Source organism: Cyprinus carpio, chromosome B9 (genome assembly GCF_018340385.1).
Source record: "Cyprinus carpio isolate SPL01 chromosome B9, ASM1834038v1, whole genome shotgun sequence".
NCBI classification, from domain to species: domain Eukaryota; kingdom Metazoa; phylum Chordata; class Actinopteri; order Cypriniformes; family Cyprinidae; genus Cyprinus; species Cyprinus carpio.
In genome coordinates, this window is record NC_056605.1 from 25,425,739 (window position 1) to 25,447,202 (window position 21,464).

General features: G+C 37.0%; 1 protein-coding gene and 1 pseudogene across 1 annotated transcript in view; both read left to right on the forward strand.

Moving 5' to 3' along the window:
• The window catches only part of LOC109095683 (collagen alpha-1(XVIII) chain-like), a 76,545-nt gene continuing 55,081 nt past the window's right edge, over positions 1 to 21,464 (forward strand). The window contains 3 exon segments of the mRNA XM_042730466.1: positions 1 to 334; positions 429 to 502; positions 1,389 to 1,391. Of these exon segments, the coding sequence (XP_042586400.1) occupies positions 16 to 334; positions 429 to 502; positions 1,389 to 1,391 (396 nt within the window). The 5' untranslated portion in view covers positions 1 to 15.
• Positions 12,635 to 12,785, forward strand: LOC122138567 (annotated as a pseudogene).

Sequence of the window (21,464 nt, forward strand, 5' to 3'; positions counted from 1 at the left end):
AAGAGAAAACATAAAATGTATGATCTCTTAGGGCTTCAGTACTTGATATGGAAGCTCGTGGCGTCACAGGGGCTGAGAGCAGGTAGGTGGGTTGTCCAGTCAGCCCAGGAAGGCTTTAGGACCCAGCGGATTCCTGGTGAACTGTTCGTGCGCCGCGGCTGTCCTCTGGCTCCGTCTCCTTCATCAGTGCGGCTCCCGGATCACTCTCATCAGCTGCTGCTGCACCGGCGCGAGGGCTCTGCTAACTCTAAAGCGGGAAACTCCTCCACCTTCCAACCAGTTTCACATGTAGCTGTCAGCAGAGATAAGTTTTACAAACTGAAATGGCAAGAAGGTATAAGTGAGAAATGCACTTTACAGAAAATCTTTTTGGAGTGTAAATGATAAAGATGGACAAAACAAAAAACAGCTGTGGTTCATGGTTGCAGGTGTCTCGCGTTTCTGGAGCGGTTCCTCTGCTGCGTGTTCATTGCTCTGTCACCGGCTGCGCCGCAGAGGAGAGGTGAGTACAGATCCACACGGGATGCGAGATGGACCACAGGCACGTGTGTGTGTCCCAAGACTTTTTGGAAAATCGAGAGATTACAGACTTTATTTTCTGTAGTTCTACAGTAGTAGGCTAGCTGATCAAAGACAGCAGAATGACAAGGGTAAAATTGACTTTTTAAAGTTAATTCTAGTTAATTTGTTGGCCGCTATGATACTCTTGAATAGGCTACTCTATCTATCTATCTATCTATCTATCTATCTATCTATCTATCTATCTATCTATCTATCTATCTATCTGTCTATCTGTCTGTCTGTCTGTCTGTCTGTCTGTCTAACACATCTTCCAAACTTCTTTTTCCCTGGTGCATGTTATCAAAATATTTTTTGTTTAAATTAGGTCTGTTTAATTTCCCTCTTTGCTATGTTATTAGATAGAGACGTTAGGCCAAAATGTGCTTACAGATTGTTTTTCTCCATCTTTCTCAGTGAAGTTTCTGCTGTGGTTTGTGGGGTCTGCCTACATCATACAGTAGTTTTGGAAGTTATGGAGTGTCTTCCGATGTGTATCATTCTCCCCTGACTTCAGCTGCAGACCATTTAATTAAGAAATGGTCTGTACAGCTGTCATGTGTGGCAGGCCTAAGAAACCGAGAACCTCTTTATAAATATTTGATTGACAGAGATCACTGTTGCTGTCTTTATGTTATAGAAGGATAACTGACAGACTTGCATCAAAGTTTGTGGGTGTGCCGTCTGCATTTTTGATTGAGGCACTAAAATACTTGAGTGTTTCATCTCACATAATAGATACATTGAAGGTCTGTATCCCTGGTTGGATTTAAAGATTTATGGGCAGTAGTAAATTCTTGATGTGCCAAATGGTTTTGAAAAGGTAAAAGAAAGTTCTAGTGTTCACTGTGCGACTCCATGTCAATATCTGTTCGATAGTTTTATAGTTGAGAAAGCGCTGCTTTGTAGTTTAAATAATCTCAGTTTAACTTTGTATAAGAGACTTATGTTGTGTTAGGGCTGCAGACTAGTCCAGACTGCTTTCTTGCCTCTTAGTGGACATATCTTTGGTCTTGCCATCATTTTGTCGCTCTGTGACTGATCGTGGCCTGAGGCTGCACAGCAGGCCGGAGGAGAACAGCTGTAAAAGGACACCCAACTGGGATATTCAATCGCTGAGTGAAATTATGCATTAAAAATCACAGCAAACAATGGTTCCCACCTGCTGTATATGGATGCCTAAGCGATAGGAGGCAGGAACGTCCTGTTGAGAGCTCTGCAGTTGCAAGTAACAATACACTTTTACCCAAAACAAAGCTTTCTCCATGCACTGATACCTGGAGACCAAATAACCTCCGTGACCTGTTCTCTGTGCAGTGCTTTAGTTAGACCAGCTTTTTAAGATTAACAAACCTGGTTGCATAATGGAAACTGATTGTATGCAATAGTTCTATAAACAAGTTAATACGTTGTCAATAGAAAAAGAAAAGTTTGTATTTTTTTATTATCTATTTGGACTTTGGTGATTCTGACACCTCTTTGATTGCTTTTTCTTTATAATTAGTTACTTTATTACATAAATGTCTCATCTTATTCTTGTTGGATTGATGATCTCATAGCCTTTACATCCCCTTTAGAAAATAGCATCAACTTTGTGTTCGATTTCCATTATGGAATAATATATTGTTGGAAATTTGTTGAAGAGGTTAAAAAGGGTGGATTAAACATGATATGACATGATGACTTTAAATGCAAGTTTTGATGCTAGATTTATGTTAACTGTCTAAACATGTTTTGCTGACTCCTTTGAACACCCACAGGCAGTGAAGTATTTGTTAATCATATTTTAAAATGAACATAATGCCTCCATTTTCATGACACGGATAAAACTTAATCATTACAACTTAGAAGTCCTTGAGTTTTCATTGACTTTTTACACAGATGATCTATGGTGTGTTTGAGGGAAGGGCGTGATGCATGTGTGAAGCGTGACCTTTTAGTCAGTGGCAGCATTCTTGTGGGTGAATGGCAGTGCTTATTTAAAGAAGGAGTTCACACAGAAATGAATTATTTTGTCATTATTTTCAGATTTGCATGCTTTTAATGGTGCTTTTTTCTTTTTTCAAGCTTGGCAGTAAGAATCAATATCCACTTTTTTGTGTGAACTGCAACTTTGACATTTTTCCTTTGGTATTACCATTCTTTTAGAAGAAACTAAAAGTGCAGAGGGATGTTCTCAATTCTGTCTTGGTTCAGCAACTCCTGTGGTTTCAGAAATCCATGGATTTTCCAGTCAGTAAACAGATCCACTCATAGCCGAGTCTTTTCCCCACTCAGACTCTAGTGGGGGCTTGTTTCTTTGGCTGAGAATGTGAATTGGATTTTTCTTTAACCCACCTCTTCTTTTCAAGGAGAGCAGTGGAGATGGCATTATCCCATAAGCTAAATGGGCTGTATTTAACCTACTTTGTGAGAATGGGAGCCCCTGGGATCAAGAGATGGCTAAACTGTGTGTGTGTGTGAGTGTCAGTGAGTGAGCGAGAGAATGTGTGTTTGTGCACTTCTCATGTACCTCATCAGTACAAAGAGTCTGGATTTGTCATTAAACTGGAGGCATTGTGATCTGGTAACAGTTGATTCAGAGGATTTGCAAAGTTGTCAAAGAGACTAATAGCTCTCATTTCTTTTTTTCCACTCTTAAAATTTTAAATGAAAGCATTCCAAACTTGTAGCCATTGCGTGTTCTGGATATGTAAATGTTCATAGTCCATACACTATGCAGTGTTCTCACAATATTATTAATTATGCATGGAAGATATTAGCAGTTTATTTGAATTCAGCTCCATACAAATTAATTTATGAGAGGAAAAACTATCTAGATCAGTGGTTCTTAAAAGATTTTGCTTCAGGACTGAATTTTATAATTTTATCAAGCAGTGACCCAACACAAAATAGTGTATCATACAAAAGTAAACAAAAATTGTTCAGATACTTGGAATGCACAGAGAATATATTTCTTCTTCCACATCATTCAGCAATTATGTGGTTCTTTTTAATGGTTAATGTGTTTAGTTAGTCAAAATGACCCAGCAATGACCTACAGTATATGCAATGAGCCATATCTCACACTTCCACATGAAAAATATATACCAAAGATTGATAGTTCATGTTGTAGGTGTGCCTGCTGTGCTGCCTGTGGCTTTTTGCCTCATAAATTTGAAACCTGTAGACTACATATGCAATACAGACTGGGACTTTATTGTTTGGAACAGTCTAGCAAAGTTACTTAACACTGTTGTGATCAAGGCAATTAATTTGATGGGTCAAAATGAGCTCTCTTTTTTTTGTTAATTAGACAAGCAGTTATTGACCAATAAATTCAAAATGCCCAAATGTCTTATCACTAGTCTCACAGATTTGCTTTAAATAGATGCATGTTTTGGAGATGTGATACTCCAGTATGCCAGCTAAAAGGGACCGCAATGATGAATGGGAACTGACTGCGACACATCTGCGTTTTACAGCACAGTGTTGTAATCTATTCACAGTAATTGATGCAAGAACACAGGGTACCGCTAACATTCAGTGACAGGAATGAGAACATATGTTTCTCCTTAATGCTTGTCATTTTCAATTTACCACACAATAGTTTGGGGGCTTTAAATGTTTGCATTCTAATAGCATGTGTAATGTCCGAGATCTAGGGCAGATGAGATCAAGAGTGTAGTATTTGTAGCAGGTATGTAGGTTACAGTTTTGATTGATACGTTTAATTTAGAACCAAATTTGCTAAAATACAAGTCCATAATTTATAATATTGCTTTCTCCAGTAAAAAAAAAAAAAAAGTAATCTAGCCTGACTCAGGAGAGAAATATGCACAGATCAAGCATTGTTTACAAGCAGAATGAGTCCAAAACGGTTCTAAACAAAAATGTTTATGGTTTTTGATGCAAGAGGAAAAGAGGGGATGGACTTTTTCATTGGATGAAATGTTATTATTAATTATGGACTTAAATGCCTTAATAATGGATTTGTTTCTTACAAACTCAAACTTTTCATTTCACAAGATTTTAGTTGATGGACTGGAGTCCATTACTAGTGGATTACTGTGACGTTTTTATCAGCTGTTTGGACTCTCATTCTGATGGCACCCATTGACTGCAGAGGATCCATTGGTGAGCAAGTGATGTAAAGCTAAATTTCTGCAATTTTCTTATAATGAAGGAACAAACTCAAATACATCTTGGATGGCCCGAGGGTGAGTAAATTTTAAACAACATTTAATTTTAGGTAAACTAGTCCTTCAAGCAACTTGCACCTGTTGGTCATGCTTTTTTTTTTTTTTTTGTCAGCTGGGTCACCATTTAAACTGGTTTCTTTAACTTTATTGGGTCACAAAGTTGGATTTGCTCTTTGTTTGCTTGGGACAGTGAGCTATCAGCTGTTCCACAAGTGCATTTGTGTCCTCTCAATAAAAGCAGGTGTGCGCTGTGGCTATTCATGAGGTCAAAGCTGAAAGGTCTTCTCATTTTGGTCCAGTTCCATAAATGCAGCTCTGTCTAAATTATATCTTTCTGAGACAATTAGGTCTATTCTAAGTGCTGATTTAGTGATCTTCAAAGCTTTTTGAGCTTTAAACCACAATTGAATTCTATAAGATATTTGCAGACATGTACTACCGGCTCATACCACAAGATATTTTGCTTTGATCTGAATTTGCTGCAGCATGTCCTCTTCCTTTTCAGGGTGAGGCTGTAGGCACTAGCAGCTGTTGTTTGTATTTTTTTTTTTGTGTAGAGTCTGCCCTTGGTGTCTGAACCTCTTGCTCTCACACTGAGCTTCAGCAATTCAGTGCCAAAAACCAATAGGAAAACCATAATTACAGCTCTTGGGTCATGAAAGGACGATTTGTAATACTCTTTGTGGCCTGCACCCTACTATCATCATGGCTAATTGGCCACTGAGCGGCCCCTGAGTGCTCCTGAAGTCCTTCCTGCCCAGGTTGAAATCTTTTTTCGCTCCCTTCACCTGTAATTGTGGTGGCAGTTTACCTCTATAGCGTTATTAAGCCAATGACAGGCCAATGGGTTCTGTACACATCTCAAATTTATATTCTCACTCGAAAATACACCTGTGGTTTAAAGGTGTTAAAAGCAAATAGGAAAAGTTGACTTTTTGTAAAATTGCATATGGAGACGCTGTGTGTAGTTTTATTGTAAGGTGAATTGTGTAATAATAGATGATAGATAGACTTCCTATTTGGGTTTTACGGTTAGTGTGTTGCTTTTGCAGCTGCTGTGGAAGAAGATTGTGTTGATAAGGAGGGGTAGATGGGTGGGGATGGGGACAACTGCATGTTATCTTTATTACTGTCTGTTGACATCAGTGTAAAGTTTTACTTCAATGGATCTGAGGTGCATAGTAGAGATTTTTGGCCTGTCACTTGTGAGCCAGGAGGAATGATGCTTGGGAGATGTCTTATCCATTATTTAATGTAACTTTTTTTTTTTTTTTTTTTTTTTTTAAGAAATGAACACTTTTATTCAGCAAGGATGCCTTAAATTTTAAAACTTTTATATTTTTAAAATTATTAAATGTTACAAAAAAAATCTATTTAAAATAAATGCTATTCTTTTGAACTTTTTATTAATCAGAGAATCCTTGAAACAAAGTGTTCACAAAAATACTAACCATTTTTAGCATTGATAAAAAAAGAAAAGAAAAAAAATTCTTAAGCACCAAATCAGCATATTAGGATGATTTCTGGAGGGTCATGTGACATGAAAACTGAAGAGGAATTGGCTACTGAAAATTTATATTTTAAAGTAGTTTGTTTTTGCTATATTTTTCATCAAATTCAGCCTTGGTGAGCATAAGAAACATTACAAAAAATCTTTTGTTTTGTATTTTAAAATATTTTAAAATGCTGTATAAATGATTAAAATATTACAATATTAAGGTTATAGTTATTTATATATAACAGTAACCCATATTTTCATTTTATAGAACTGTCAAATTGAGTCTGATTCTACAGTTTTTTTAAATTGGTAATTAACAAAGCTTAGAGGAAACTGAAAATAATTTATACACTCTTCTTATATGCGTCTAAATACACTCATTTTTTTTTTTTACAATTTTCTGTCTTCTAAATGACAACTGGCACACAAGTACTGTTTTGAATAATTGTTCTCTATAACAATTATTATGTGTAATTGCAGTAGATGAGAGCTGAACTTGTTTTATCTTGCCTGCAAGCACTGATTTAGTGAGAATTTTATGGCATGCAGACATCTTATTATTTTCATATGTAAGTGTATGACTCCAGACACTAGGGCTTTGTGATTATTGCTTTAAAAAAAAAAAAACACCTCAGTATTTTTCAACCTTTTGACCAATGAGCCGCTGCTGCAAAGTACATTTAAAATGTTATACAGAAAAGGGAAAAATACTTTCAAATGTAGTTGAGATCAACTGAATAAACTAATAGTTTGAAATTGACCTTTTGAAAAAGATGATTAATGGAAATTTATTGAACTCCACTGAGCCAGTTTAGCAAATTTTCCATAAAATATCTTTGTCCTAATGAACTTATAATTTGAAAATGTATTGGCTAAATAAAACTGCATTGAAATTATTGAAATATTCATTCGTTAATTTTATTTATCCAACAAAATAATGTTGAATGAAGCATACATATATCACACAACCCTACCTATTTTTTCCAGTAGGAGATATATAAAATATGATTGCATAGATTGACAACTGGTCAGTAATGAGGGGCTGCCAATAGGAAAATGGTTTTGATGCATACCAGGTGTAGATTTGTCAGGCACAAAGCATTATTTGCCCTTGTGGGAGAAGTAAGATCCCATTACCTGGCACTTTATCCTCCCACCAGCTTAAGAAGTGTTTACATGTCCCAAGTAACAGTCTGCTGAACGCAGGGCTGCAGGAAACCAGATACAACAACCCACGAAATCCATACCAGTGCCTTTATTCTCATGAATGGAAGTGGGATTTGAATGACCACCACTGTACACCACACAAGACTATTAGGGCAAAGGCCAGTGAACTGATATCTTCAGTCGCTCCGAGCAATTCAGCGTCTATTGCTGCTCCATATGTTCTTGATATGGGTTTTCTTTTCTTTTTGTAGATTCTGTGTTTTTAAAATAGGTTTTTAATGCCGTTCACACTTTGATGTAGCTTTTAAAAGATGACGTTTGGAATTCCCTCCATTCAATCATTTTCTCACCAACTGCAGTGTCCACGAACAGTTCTCTTTTTTCACCCCACATAAATCTTTCTCCCCAATGGTGTGAAAGACGTCTGTCCCCTGGGCAGGGGAGATTATCAACGAGAGGAGTGGGCTTGAGAACAAAACACAGATTTGCGGAGGTCCTTTACCCAATTCTGTCTCTCCTGAGAGTTCTGGGAACGGGGGGCTGAGGTCAGATATGGGAGACGGTATCATTCATGCTCTTTAGTTGTCAGGGGAAGAATGCAATGAGACTTAACACTCTAAAGGCCCTCTCGAAGCAGGTGCAAAAACCCTGTTTTCTATAGCAACACCTTTTTCTATAGGAGCTCACATGAAATGGCATTAAAGGATCCTCTCAGTTCTCACTGCTAGTGCGGCTCTCTTCTTTGACTTGACAGCTAGAGGCGTGTTAAGGCATGCTGGGAAAGAGCAAATATTGTGCCGTGACCATTTCCTCCCCTTCTCTGATTTCAGGAGTTGTGAGTCAGGGGTGTGTGGGTTTTACTTGGATGTACGTTTAGTTTGAAAGGAAGTTGCTTTATTTGAAGACTAGAGGCAATTAAAAGGACAGTTCAAATTCAAATTCTCATGTCTTTTCAGACCTGTGTAACATTTTTTTTTCCTGAAAAACAGAAGCCATCACACTAACCCATCACCATTTTCACTTCCAATGAAGACCAGCTGATTCTGAGAACTGAGAAGAACAGAAGCAGGAAAAGAAGTGATGATGATAAAAAATTAATTTATTGAATAATCGTAGTTGCGTATGTTTCAATGCTCCGACTTTGTCTGACCAACACAAATCCAACAAGTAGAGCTATACCAAACTGCTTCACATACCATAAACAGTCAGAAGACTAAACAACAATGGAAAAATAATAAAAAAATTGATATAATATAAATGACTAAACAATGAATAAATCAATGAAATTAATATATGAATGGCTTAAATGATTATATACATTTATGATAAATGTTTTACATAGATATTTTGTAACATCATAAATTACTTTTGATCAGTTTAATGCATCCTTGTTGAATAAATTTTTTTTTTTTTTTTTTTTTGCCAAAAAACTTAAAGACCACAAAACTTTAAACAGTAGTGTGTATATATTGAATGACCACACAAGACTTTTATATTGTTGTTTTATTAAGCTTCAGTGCCCACTTTAAATGCAAAGAGAAGAGTATGGAAAATGGTCTTAATGTTTCCTTTTGTGTTCTGCAGAACAACAACAACAAAAAAGTCAAATGGGTTTGTAAATGTAAATTTTAGCTTTTGGTTGAACTATCCCTTTAAGAATTGCCATTGGCAAGTACTGGCATCTAATTTGCTAAATACAAACAGGCAGGGGCTGGAAGTTCAAAGTTTTCACTTTTGACTTTTTTTTGTTAATTGCTTGGGCTTGTATCAGCACAAAAGCCAAAGCATCACTTTGCTCAGCATGCTCAGAGACCGCAACTGTCCTTTCTCTGAGCTGGAACCGAAACAGCGAAGGAAGTCCTCTATTCTTCTCTGTAATGTAGGCCAGATGGCACAGTGCCATGCTTTGAGACATTCACAAAAAAGGAAGGGAATTAAGCCAATTGTGGGGTAGTTAGAACGTTTAGAGAGCAATGAAAGATTCGCCAGTCCATTCCTTTACAAAGCTATAGAGTTATCCACACAATAAGTTAGGGAGGGCCATCATTCTGGACGAGTCAACAGTTGACTTTCTTGTTACAGGGTTTTTGGCTGAAATTTCCCAAGCTGCTTTGCTGTACAGTAACTTGGTGGAGTTCACTGAAATGCTTCAGGTTTATAATGCCTTTATGCACCAGTTACCCCGGCTACATTTCTGCATGCTTGAAAATTACAGTTCAGGTAACAGATTGCATGATAGTTGACGTTTTCCATTGCCGCAATAAATACACTGCTTATAAGTCAAAGCCTCCAAAGATGTAGAAATAGGAAATAGACATTGTTTTTCCCTGTGTTCTGGAATTTTATGCCACTGACATCGATTTTGTCCTTAATTTTTCTGCTATCCCTTTTATGACTTAAAATGCTGTGTAAAGTGAGACCCTGGGCACAATACAGTTTCTTTGGATTTGCTGATTTATTTGTACGGACTGTAGTGAAGAACTGCTTTGCGATGTTCAGATCAGTTAATGTTTCTTAAACATCTGCATTCATTTACTGATGTGGACAGGACACAGTTGTAAACTATTTTTACAGCGTTTCCTGATTCTAGTGTTGCATGTCAAATGTTATTGTTTTAGATGAGATATGAGTTTGCTGTCTGAATTGAATGTGAAAGATAAACAGACACATCTTGCTTTTGCACTATTTTTGCAGATTGCATGCACTAAGAAATATAAAATGTAGCTCAATTTGTGAATGACTTCTGAGAATTCTTATAGTTATTAAATTGGCATCTCATTTACTCTCTGAACTAAACGTTGTATGTTTTTCATATGCAACTTGAAATATCCAAACATGACGGTACTGTGTTGTTTAATGTTTGTGAGTTACTGATTGTTCATATTACAATATGAATTTAAAGATCCATATTCAGAACAGTGTTTTCTTGCAAAAAAGGAACATACAGTTGAGGTCAAAAGTTTACATCCCCCTTTTCAGAATCTGCAAAATGTTAATTATTTTACAAAAATAAGAGTGGATCATACAAAATGCATGTCATGTTATTGTTTATTTAGTACTGACCTGAATAAGATATTTCACATAAAATATGTTTACATATAGTCTGCACGAGAAAATAATAGTTAAATTTATAAAAATTACCCAAAAAAACATGCATTAAGGGGGCATTATGCATTTTGAACAGAATGGAGATGTGTATTTTAAAATGCTGCAAAACCATAGAATTTGTGGGAGCTGAAGGATTTTTCTGAAGAACAGCAGGCAGTTTAACTGTTTAGGACAAACAAGGGACTCATGAACAACTATCACTAAAAAAAACAAACAAACAAAAAAAAAACAGCTGTGGATCATTCAGGTAACAACACAGTATTAAGAATCAAGGGGGGTGAAAACTTTTGAACGGGGTCATTTTTATAAATTCAGCTATTATTTTCTCTTGCGGACTATATGTAAACATCTTTTATGTGAAATATCTTATTCAGGTCGGTACTAAATAAACAATTACATGCTTTTTGTATGATCCCTCTTATTGTGGTAAGGGAATTAACATTTTGCAGATTTGGAAAGGGGTTTGTAAACTTTTGACCAATAAATATTGATATTCAGTAAATGTGCATTAAATTGATCAAAGGTGACAGTAAAGACCTTTATAATGTTGTATTACATTTATAATATTAGCATATTAGAATAATTTCTGAAGTATCGAGTGGCACTGAAGTAATTGCTGGAGAAAATCTAGCCTTTCATCACAGAAATACATTTTAAAATGTATTTAAACAGACTATTTCCCAATATTAAAGTGTTTTTGATCAAATAAATGTAGCCTTCCACGATCTGTCTTACTAATTCCAGAGACACAGTGAACAGTAATACTTGTGTATCTCCACTGGAATCCAGGTCAGTCTGAGTTTAGGCCTGTAAGAATAGAGACTAGTTGGGCCAAGCCCACATTGGTACTTGGTGCTGACTGATGTCATGATTTTATCTTGCTTAGGACTTTAGAATGTGGAGTCACTGCCTATGAGTACCATGTCTCCTATTGTTGGGGTAAATTTACTATGTCCACAAAACACATTGAGTTAATGCGTACTCTCCTGAGGCAAGTGCCGCCACAGTTCTCAGAGAGATTTTTTGCTCAGATTATCATTCCTTTGCCCTTTTTTATCTTGAGTCGAGTGGCTGGAAATCTTAGACGCTCTTTGGAAATCGTCTCACGGAATACAATGCGACCGGCGGTCTCTTTTCAGTCTGCCTGCTGCTAATTGCGGGACAGGCACGGCTCGACTGATGAAGGGTCCCTTTGTCATGCTCAGTGGTCCTGTTGAATCTAAAGCTTCTGATGTTGCTTGAGGCAAGACGTCACCCCCTTAGATAATTTCTTACTTCATTACACAGGATTACCATGTCAATTTAAGAAGGGTAGGTTATGGTTACATATGAGCATATAGAGATACGTTGGTATCGTAGGTCTGTTTTATCAGCAAAACTTAAACTTCTCTTAGTCATTGTTACATACAAGCAAAACAGGTCACAGTTGGTCTGCTAATCCTTAAGTATTGGCTTTCTTTAACAGTCAGTCACCAAACAACAGGGATTAATTTTGAAGACAGGACCGTTTCGTTCCCCATGCCGTGGAATTTCATGCTAGCTATGAGTGATACTTTCAAAGAATATGTTTCGAAGTTGTACGGTCGTATAATATCTGGGGTTTTCCATGAAGACAGTTTAAAGCATAGGTGGGATTATGTCAATGTGTGTTTTGACATGGCTGGGAATCTGTTTCGTGTGTTTCTAGCTCATTTGAGTAGCCCTGTGTGCCAAGCACCATTTCTTGTTTAGTTAACTCTTGTTTTGTATCAGTGAGTGAAGCTGTTTTAAACCTAAGATGATAACCAGTGTTAGCTGAGTCATTTTCATTTAAGCATGTGTATATACCAGGCCCACACAGTATTGTTTTAACAGATGCCTGTTCCAACAACAGTTCTGGAAAATGCTATCTACATCTTTGCCAGTGATTCATGAGCCTGGCAATGAACAGGCAGCAGAATCAGAATGCAATGCTTTGACCACAACAGAATGTTGGAGTGTTTTTATTTCACCATTATTCATGCAAGACACAGTATCAGTTGACTAAGAGTGATGCCTGCTTGGACATGTGAAGCTTGACATTAATACCGTGAAGCTGCTTTTAAACGATCTCTATTATATAAAGCGCTATATAAATACATAGATACTTACCTGGCAGGGGAGACACCATGATCAAGGTGGTTTACCCAGGACGAGGCTTGGCCATTGCACTCCGGCTGTGTTGACCCCTGCAAATTCCTAAAAAATATTTTGAAAGATGTCTCTTACGCTGAACAAGGCTGCATTTATTTGGCCAAAAATACAGTAAAAACAGTAATATTATGAAATATTACTCTAATTTCAAATAATTGTTTTATGTTTTAATGTATATTAAGATGTAATTTATTCCTGTGTTGGCAAAGCTGAATTTTCAGCAGTCATTATTCCAGTCTTCAGTGTCACATGATCCTTCAGAATCAGAAATCAATCTAATATGCTGATTTTGGTGCTTAAGAAGTATTACTCAATCATGTTTGTTTGTTAGAATTCTTGATAAGTAAAAAATGTAAAAGTACAGCATTTATTTAAAATTTGATTTTTTTTGTAACAATCCATCCTTGCTGAATAAATGTCTACATTTCTTTAAAAAAATCCTACAGTTTTCAAAGGTAGTGCGTTAGCCTATTGAAAGAAATAATTACCATGAGGTTTTATTTAATGTCATGTTTTTTCTTTCTTTTAATAGCACTCATCAAGAGGATGAATTTGTAAATTCGATCGATCAGGGGTTTTCAAACTGTTTTCTAGAGGGTTTATGATTTTTTTTAATTGAAAAAATCATAAATTTAGAAATAATATTGAAGCATAATCTGGAATATAAGATTAATTGTGATATATTTTGTTCTGTTGATAGCTATGTTTTAACAGTTTGGCAAAAATGATTCAATATTTAAAGTGTTTTGTTTAATATCACTCTTTTTCCTCACACAGTTAAATTGGATCATGAATGTTGGTCCATCACTTCATATTAGGTGGTCCTTCACTTCAAAATTTTGAAAACTCTGGGAATAGACAAATAATTTGTTTCTAAATCAACATAAAGTGACATTGACATAGTAAGTGATAATTGTGGTTACGCATTCGGTGACTGTCTGACTGCTTGTAGGGGAATCACTGGAGAATCACTGGAGTCTGATGTTAATACCAAGTATAAACAGGGCCATGGTCTCTGTTTTCAAAAGAAATTAGCATCTAAACAGTGGGATCTTATCTAAATTGTTAATAAAAAGGCTTGGCCTTATTTGAGGTTGTCTGCCTGATTATTGGAAGTGAAAATTGCAGACAGTGATCATTTAAAGACTAAACTTCTTCATCTCTGATAATAAACAACAAAGAGAGTTAGTTAGCCTCTAACTAAAAGCTTGTCATTACATGGGAGTTCTCACACTGTGGCTTTGGGACCCTCTAAGTAAGTAAGTTAAGAGTCTGATTTAGAAGGTGTGAAGATTAAACGACTCAGAATCATGATTATGGATACAGTGTTTTCTTCACAACTTGGAGACCACCCTAAATGAGAGCAATCGCTTAGTCTAAAAATGTCTGTTTTCTATGTTCACCGCCTCTGTAGTGAAGACACCTTATTTACAATATATTGCATGGAAATTGTTTATTTTTTATTTCTTTTTTGATCATAAATCAAAGACACGTTGGGCTGTGTCCCAAATTTGTGGTAATGCTATTGACTAAACCATAGCAAACCTAAAAAAAAACTCACAAAAATGTTAGCTGCATAACTTTTCCAGACCACAACATTTAGATCACTTGTAGATGGAGTAAACAATTTGTTATTCATCCTATTTCACAAGTTATGTTATCACCATATGGAAAAAGTTAATTGCTTTGCGTTATACCTCGATATGGTTGTTAATGTTTGGTTCTATCATTACAATGTTGTGGTGATAAAAGTCAAATCAGTTTTGCTCACTGATTGACAAGGGAATGCCAAGAATGCTGGATGTCTGGTTCGTGTGTCAGTGGATGCCCACAGAAAAGTGAAGCTGTGGGCCCCTATTTCATTAGACTGACAGACTCTAGAGATCTTAAAATGAAGCAACAGATTCCATGTTGGACGGGTTCATTGGGTTTAGAAGATCATTTTAGGTTAGAATGATTTAGACTTGAGAAGCTGATTTGTGAGTCTTTTTTACAGATTCATTAGAAAGAATCAGTTCATAAGAGTCATTAATTTGACTCACTGCTCACTGGTTTCAGTCACAGAGCATGTGCTGCTGGTGCATGTGAAGACACTGGTTTGTGTTCAGGTACATTCATGTCAAAGGCTTATTAAGCCCCGTTTAATTGATGTTTACCATTGAAACAAAAGCTTAAAATCTTTCCTCTTGTCAGTAGAATTCTGTGGCAGCATTGCTGTGTGGCCTCACCTTGTCAGGTGCCAGGGATTAGGTGTATTAAGTGCAGCCCTCTGAAAGTGACAATAGCAGTTTTGTTTGCTTCTCCTAGAGGATCAGCTGAGCTCCACAGAGTTGAAAAACTCAAAAGATAATCTGTCCTGCACCAAACACACATTTTTCATTCCCATGTAACAAATATGCATTTCCTTTTGCAGTTTCTCGATGGTAATATAGGTGCTGCACTGCTAGATAATTATACTGCCTTCTAAAATACCATATGTATCCTTCCTGGAGAATGCAGTCCCTCAATGCATTGCAATAGGTTCAATTTCAGTAGACAGTAGGATGCAAGGCAGCTTAATAGGGTTTGAAAGAGAGCTCTAATATCTTTGATTCATGTCTTGGATCTGATGTTGCCTCTAATTTCCTTGGGTATTTTTATATATTAACAGGCATTATGTTCATAGAGCAGAGGGAAAAAAGCATGTCACCACATGCTTAAATCTTTGATCGACATCCTCTGCTTAGTCTTGAAATTTGGAATAATTTGTACTACCCTCTGCATTTTTATGTTATTATTGCACTTTCATGTCCACTAAAAGCATTCTCTGATTGTGGAGCAAAAAAAATAAAAAAATCAAGTAGGTAAAATATACATTTATGCTTTTTCCATTGTTTGATGCACTGTAAAAAAAAGGTCAAATCACTGATTACAGGAATATAATAGCATTTGTGCTACACCACAAAACATCATTTTGACTTTTTGAGAAATTTTACTGTACTGAACTCAGAAAACGTATAAATGTCCATCATTATTTTTTTTTATTTCCTCAAAAATTATTTCAAATTAAGATTATCTGTCTTACTCCATAGTTTACTACTGTTTTAAGCATGAACTTGCCAATGGGGTTAAAAAATAAATATATTTTTTAAAGACATATTTTCTAATGGATGCCATACTGTGTCGGTAATGCTTAAGCTGTGACATTAATGACTTTTAATCATTATGAAAGCATAAGCTTAGGAGCCTTTAAGACGCTTTAAGTATTATATAGAATTGTGGAATAGATGTGAACTCAGTAACCTCACTGAAAATCCATGGCGTGAGTACCTGTTTCTAGGACATTATGTAAAAGATTAATTTAAGTCCTGACCCTCAGACTAAATTAAGTTTGACATTAATTCATGATTATTTGAAACCTTTGGTCAAGAGAAAGCAAATAATCTGAATGAACAAAGAATGCTTCTTGAGACATTTTAAGTCTCAGTCTGGGCACCGCAACTGGCATAAAAACATTGTTTGTGCATTTGTTTTGTTACCAGAGTCTTGTCAGGATCTCTTTAATCTGATTTGATACGGTCTTTTGCGAGATGGCAAATGTTAGGGTTTACTCCTTCAAAATACATTTACGTCTGCCAGCCAGAACTCTGTGAAATGTGTCTGGGCTGCCAGGAGCCACAGTAGGAACATCTCAATGGATGTGAGCGGGCACTGGCCATCTTCCAGGAGTTCAGATGAATCATTCACAATGAGGTTAGAAGCATAGCAGCGACAAATTATTCCTTGTTAAAGTCAGAGGAGTTTTGTATTTTTGTAAATTTGTGGTGGGACTTTCTCAGCAGTGCAGGAAGATACGTGTTGACCTAACAGTGGAGGGAAATGAGAGACTCTTATAACTGTGATCCTGTCAGGTGTAGCTCCCCTCAACCCAACAGCGGTATCTGCCCGCATTCCTGCCATGCATTCTGTTCACCAGTCTGCCTGCTCTTACAGCGCTATTCAGTTACACAATGTCATTCAATACACCTGATCTTTGCTAAACAGACTTTTGGACAGTTACTGAGGAACTTATTAAGCCGACTTCTCAACCTCGATGGCCATGATTTCACTACCTAGAGGCAACTTTCCCCATTAGCTAGTGTTGTATACCTCAGGCGTCACCAAGACTGGTATCTTGTGATGGAAATTAATCTAATTGGATTTGGAGTTGACAGCTTTTCATGTTTCTGTCACAGGATAGCGCTTCAAAGTGAGCAATGCTCTGTTTTTGGGATGCTTTTCAGACTTTTTATTGGGGTTTATGTTTTTCCACACTTTTTAGAAATAACCATAAGCTAACCTCCAAAGTAGAAACAAATTGAGGAAAAGTGTAATTTGTTTACAAGCTGGAGTAAATGCAATTTGTGTGGGAAACATGCTTGGGAAGAAGTCAGCTTTGTATATTTCTAGATTCCACAAATCTCAATGATCCTGCATTCTGTGACCTTAGATCACATTGCATTTCATGCTACTTTTAAAGATTTTTTATGTCATTTTCCATTGGCTGCAAGTATAAAACCAAAATTCTTTGAAAATCCACTTGAGAATTTTAATATGCTGGATAATTTTTGAACTTATTAAACTTTAGTAATAAAGATGGTATTGGAATAATTTCAGTGAGTCAGTTCAAAACTGATTCAAAACTCGATGATTCTGTGAATTGAGTCTTTAGAAGGCAATTGTCACATATTAGTTAGTTTACAGTTATTTAGTTAAAGTTGGTAAATATTACTGTTCTTTACTGTTTGTTAAATGAGCCACATAAAAAATCGTTACTCTTTGCATTGTGCATTTTGACTTTCTAACTGGTAATAGTGGCTATTCTCTGACTGGAAAAAAGTTATAAGCCATGTCAGAACAAGTATATGACACTGAGAGTTTACAAATCGTTTGATATGTTGGGGAAAAAGGTTTATTCAATATCCTTTAGCCTTTGACAACAATTTTGTTATGTAGAGGTATTTGCTCTGAGAGTGATCTGAGAGTAAAAAGAAGCAAATAAATGGGTATAATTTCTTTAGAAGTAATGATTAATCAGGGCATCCACATCAATCAGCATCAGTTAATGGAACAATGCATTGACAAGACAATGCAAAACATTTTAGAATGAAAGACAAGAGGAATGTCAAGCTAAAACACACAGAAGAGAAAAATCCCCAAATCCCTTGCACACCTATACATTTCGTATTTATCTTTGTAATTTGTACACCGGTGTGTCTCATTATCTGCTTTGTGCCCTAATTAAATTATGGTTTCTAAAGTCCCTGTTACAAATTGTCTCATGTGTACCCTGCGGTTGTTGCTTTTGTTTTATTTATCCCTTTATGAAAGATGCATTGTTTGAAAACAAGGACACAAAGAGGTGGAGAGAAATAGAGAGAGAGAAAGCCAGCTACCCATTACCTTTGATAAATCCCCTTTGCTGTGGGGGGCCTGTCATACAGGGGACTGATTTCTGTCCATTCTCATATTGAACAAGTCCCTTTATCTTCCTGCTGATTCATCTCTGCTCCCCACCACTGCTCTTAAATGCTGCTGAGTATAGTGGCTGAAGCTCCAGCAAAGGTCAGCATGAGAGGCCACTGCCCACCCCACAGGGTCTCCTTAGTAAAGCGCACACAACGTCAGGAATGTGGCGGAGGACAATGAGTCTCTCTCTTACCTCAGCACCATACTGACTCTCTAAAGCATGCTCACAGTCAGGACGTGTTATCAGGTTGAATCCCATTAAGTCACTTTTGTGTGCTTTAAAATGAGAAAACCTGCTGCATCCACCAAGCTTGGCACTATCCTTCAACCTGTCCCATGTTGTCTTTTTAAATTAAATCCACTCTCATATATATTTCTAATTATCCATCAGTCTGTCTGTCTGTCTCAACCACTTGCAGTTCCCTAGGAACAACATGAAACACATTATAAACCACTTAGCAACACCCTAGCAACCACCCAGTACTGTACATGTAGAAATACATTAGAAATCACTCAGGACACCTAGCAACACCCTAGCAACCACCTGGCTTTCAAACGTCCTCTCAACCACTTGCAATATCCTTAGCAAAGTCTTGAATCACAATAGAAACAACTTAGCAACAACTTATCAACTTCCTAAGAAGCACTATTAAATCCTTAGCAACTCCCTAGCAACCACCAGTCACTGCTTGGCAACTACTAGGAAGACATTTTAGCAAGTCCTTAGCAATCAACCAGTGACTGCATGGCAAATACTAGGAAAACACCTTAGAGATTGCTTAGCAACACCTGTCAATCATCTAGCAAACACTTTCAAACGTTCTCTCAACTACTTGCAATATCCCTAGCAAATTCTTGAAACACCATAGAAACCACTTAGCAACACTCTACTAACATTCTAAAAGCCACTTTGGAAACCTTAGCAACTCCCTAGCAACAACCCAGTTGCTGCTTGGCAACTACTAGAAAAAAACATTTTAGCAACAGTTAAATAATGCCCTTACAAACACCCACAACACCCTAGCAACTGTTTAGTGACTTGGAACACCTAAAGTTTTCTTAGCAACACCCTAGCAACCACTCAGAACACCTATCAATCATCTAGCAACCACACTGGCTTTCAGATTTCTCTCTTACTTGCAGTTCCCTGTCTAGCATCTTGGAACACCTTAAAGGGGTCATATGATGCGATTTCAAATTTTCCTTTCTCTTTGGAGTGTTACAAGCTCTTGGTGAATAAAGAAGATCTGTGAAGTTGCAAAGACTGAAGTCTCAAATTCAAAGAGATATTCTTTATAAAAGTTAAGACTCGTCCACGCCCCCCTGAAATGGCTTGTTCTAACATGCCCCACATATCTACATCACTATGTGGGAAGATTTTCAAGCTGCCCGACTCTGCTCATTCAAGCAGGCCGCGGCTCATTCTAGACCGCAGCTCACTCTAGGACCCTGGCCTCTGCTCACTCAAGGCCGCGGTGTGTGATACTGTTTCGTTGAGAAAGCAAAACTACTTTGTTTGGCCTTCCAAAAGAAATCATGTTTATATCACGTTTATAATGGGTTTTATGTTCATGTCTCGTTGCTCCAGCCGGACAAGGCTTCACAATATGTTAAGAGGCGTAACATTTCCGTCACACGCTTGAGACACTCGGCCAATCACCATGCGCTGGATAGCTGGCCAATCACAGCACACCTTGCTTTTCGGAGAGATGAGCCTTGTGAAAATTGACGCGCTTCAGAAGGCGGGGCATAGAAGAGAAACAATAATGTACAGTATGTGGAAAATAATATGTTTTTTAACCTTAAACCGCATAAACACATTTCATTACACCAAATACACAAAATAATGTTCTTTTTAGCAACATTATATGACCCCTTTAAAGATCACTCAGCAACCTTAGCAACCACATAGCAACACTCTAGCATCTATATGGCTTTCAAATTTCTCTCATAGACTTGCAGTTCCCTAGCTAGAAAACACTTCGAAACACTTTAGAAACCACTTAGCAACACTTTATAAACTTCCTAAGAACCTATTTGAAAACCTTAGCAACTTCCTAGCAACCGCTTGGTAACAATTAGAGAGAGAGAGAAAACAAAAAAACTTAAGAGACCACTTTGCAATGCTCTAACAACCACCAAGAACACCAACAGACCAACTGTCTAGCAACTTGAAACACCTTAAAGATCACTCAGTAACACCATAGCAACCACCCAGTAACACCCTACCAAACACATGGCATTCAAACTTTATCTTGACACACGTTCCTTTTCAGTTAATATTTTACACTCCTTGAACATTCATTGAATAAAGCTGAATGAAGTAATTGTTCTTAAGATTTTAATTGGAAGCGATTATATCCAAGCACTTATTTTAAGTAGTGCTTTTTATCTTAATAGAACACCACAACATTTTCAACAGCTTAGCCTAAGGCCCACACATTGAAGAATTTGAACACACACAGTTTTTATAGTCACGCTTGACTGTAGGAGTGGCCTGCTGGTGAATGCCAAGCCAAATAGCCTGGGAAATCAGTTTTTCCAAACCTACGAACAGGAAGAGCTTGATATTTTCTTTTTATCTATCTGCTGGTAGCGATCTACCAGATGGTATTGTTTTAGCTTTAGAGGCATAGTAAAACTAAGGAACTAGGAAGTCTTACAAGGGTTTTTTTCTTTACTTAGATCATCAAACTAAAGTTTCTTTTTCTTTTTGTGTGTGAATTTTTATGATTTTGTCTGCTGCCAAACAAAGAAACAGTTTGTTTACAGCCAAACATGAGTTATTACGAATCAGGGAATGTTTCTAAACAGGAAGCTTTGATACATTCTCATGTCGGTCCTTTCCTTTTTTGGCTCTTTGGTCTGTAAATAATGATTTGAACTCTTGTTTGTTTTCTCGCACTTTCTCTCTCTTTTTTGTTTGGCATGGCTCTTTTGTTCCAGTGGGATAATTAAGTTGGAATGTATTCTCTTCAGGGGGCCTTTGAGATTGAATAAGAGGAGAGAGAATATAGGAAGGGCAGAGGCAGTGGATGTTTGAGGATCTTTTTTTGCCAGAATTTAGTTTCTTTCCATCTCTCCAGGAGTAGCTTCCTCTGTCTAGCCTTTTTAAGCGGTTAGAGATGTCTGCCTGTCACATCAGGTTAGTGGACTGTATGTGGGCCCTCGAGATTTCCTCTTTGTCTGTTTGCTCGGCACTCATCAGGAGAGCGGTGTTTCAAAGCAGCTCTCTGATCGTGCTCATTAATTCTATTCTCATAAGCTCTTTCCCCTCCAGACACATCAAGGCT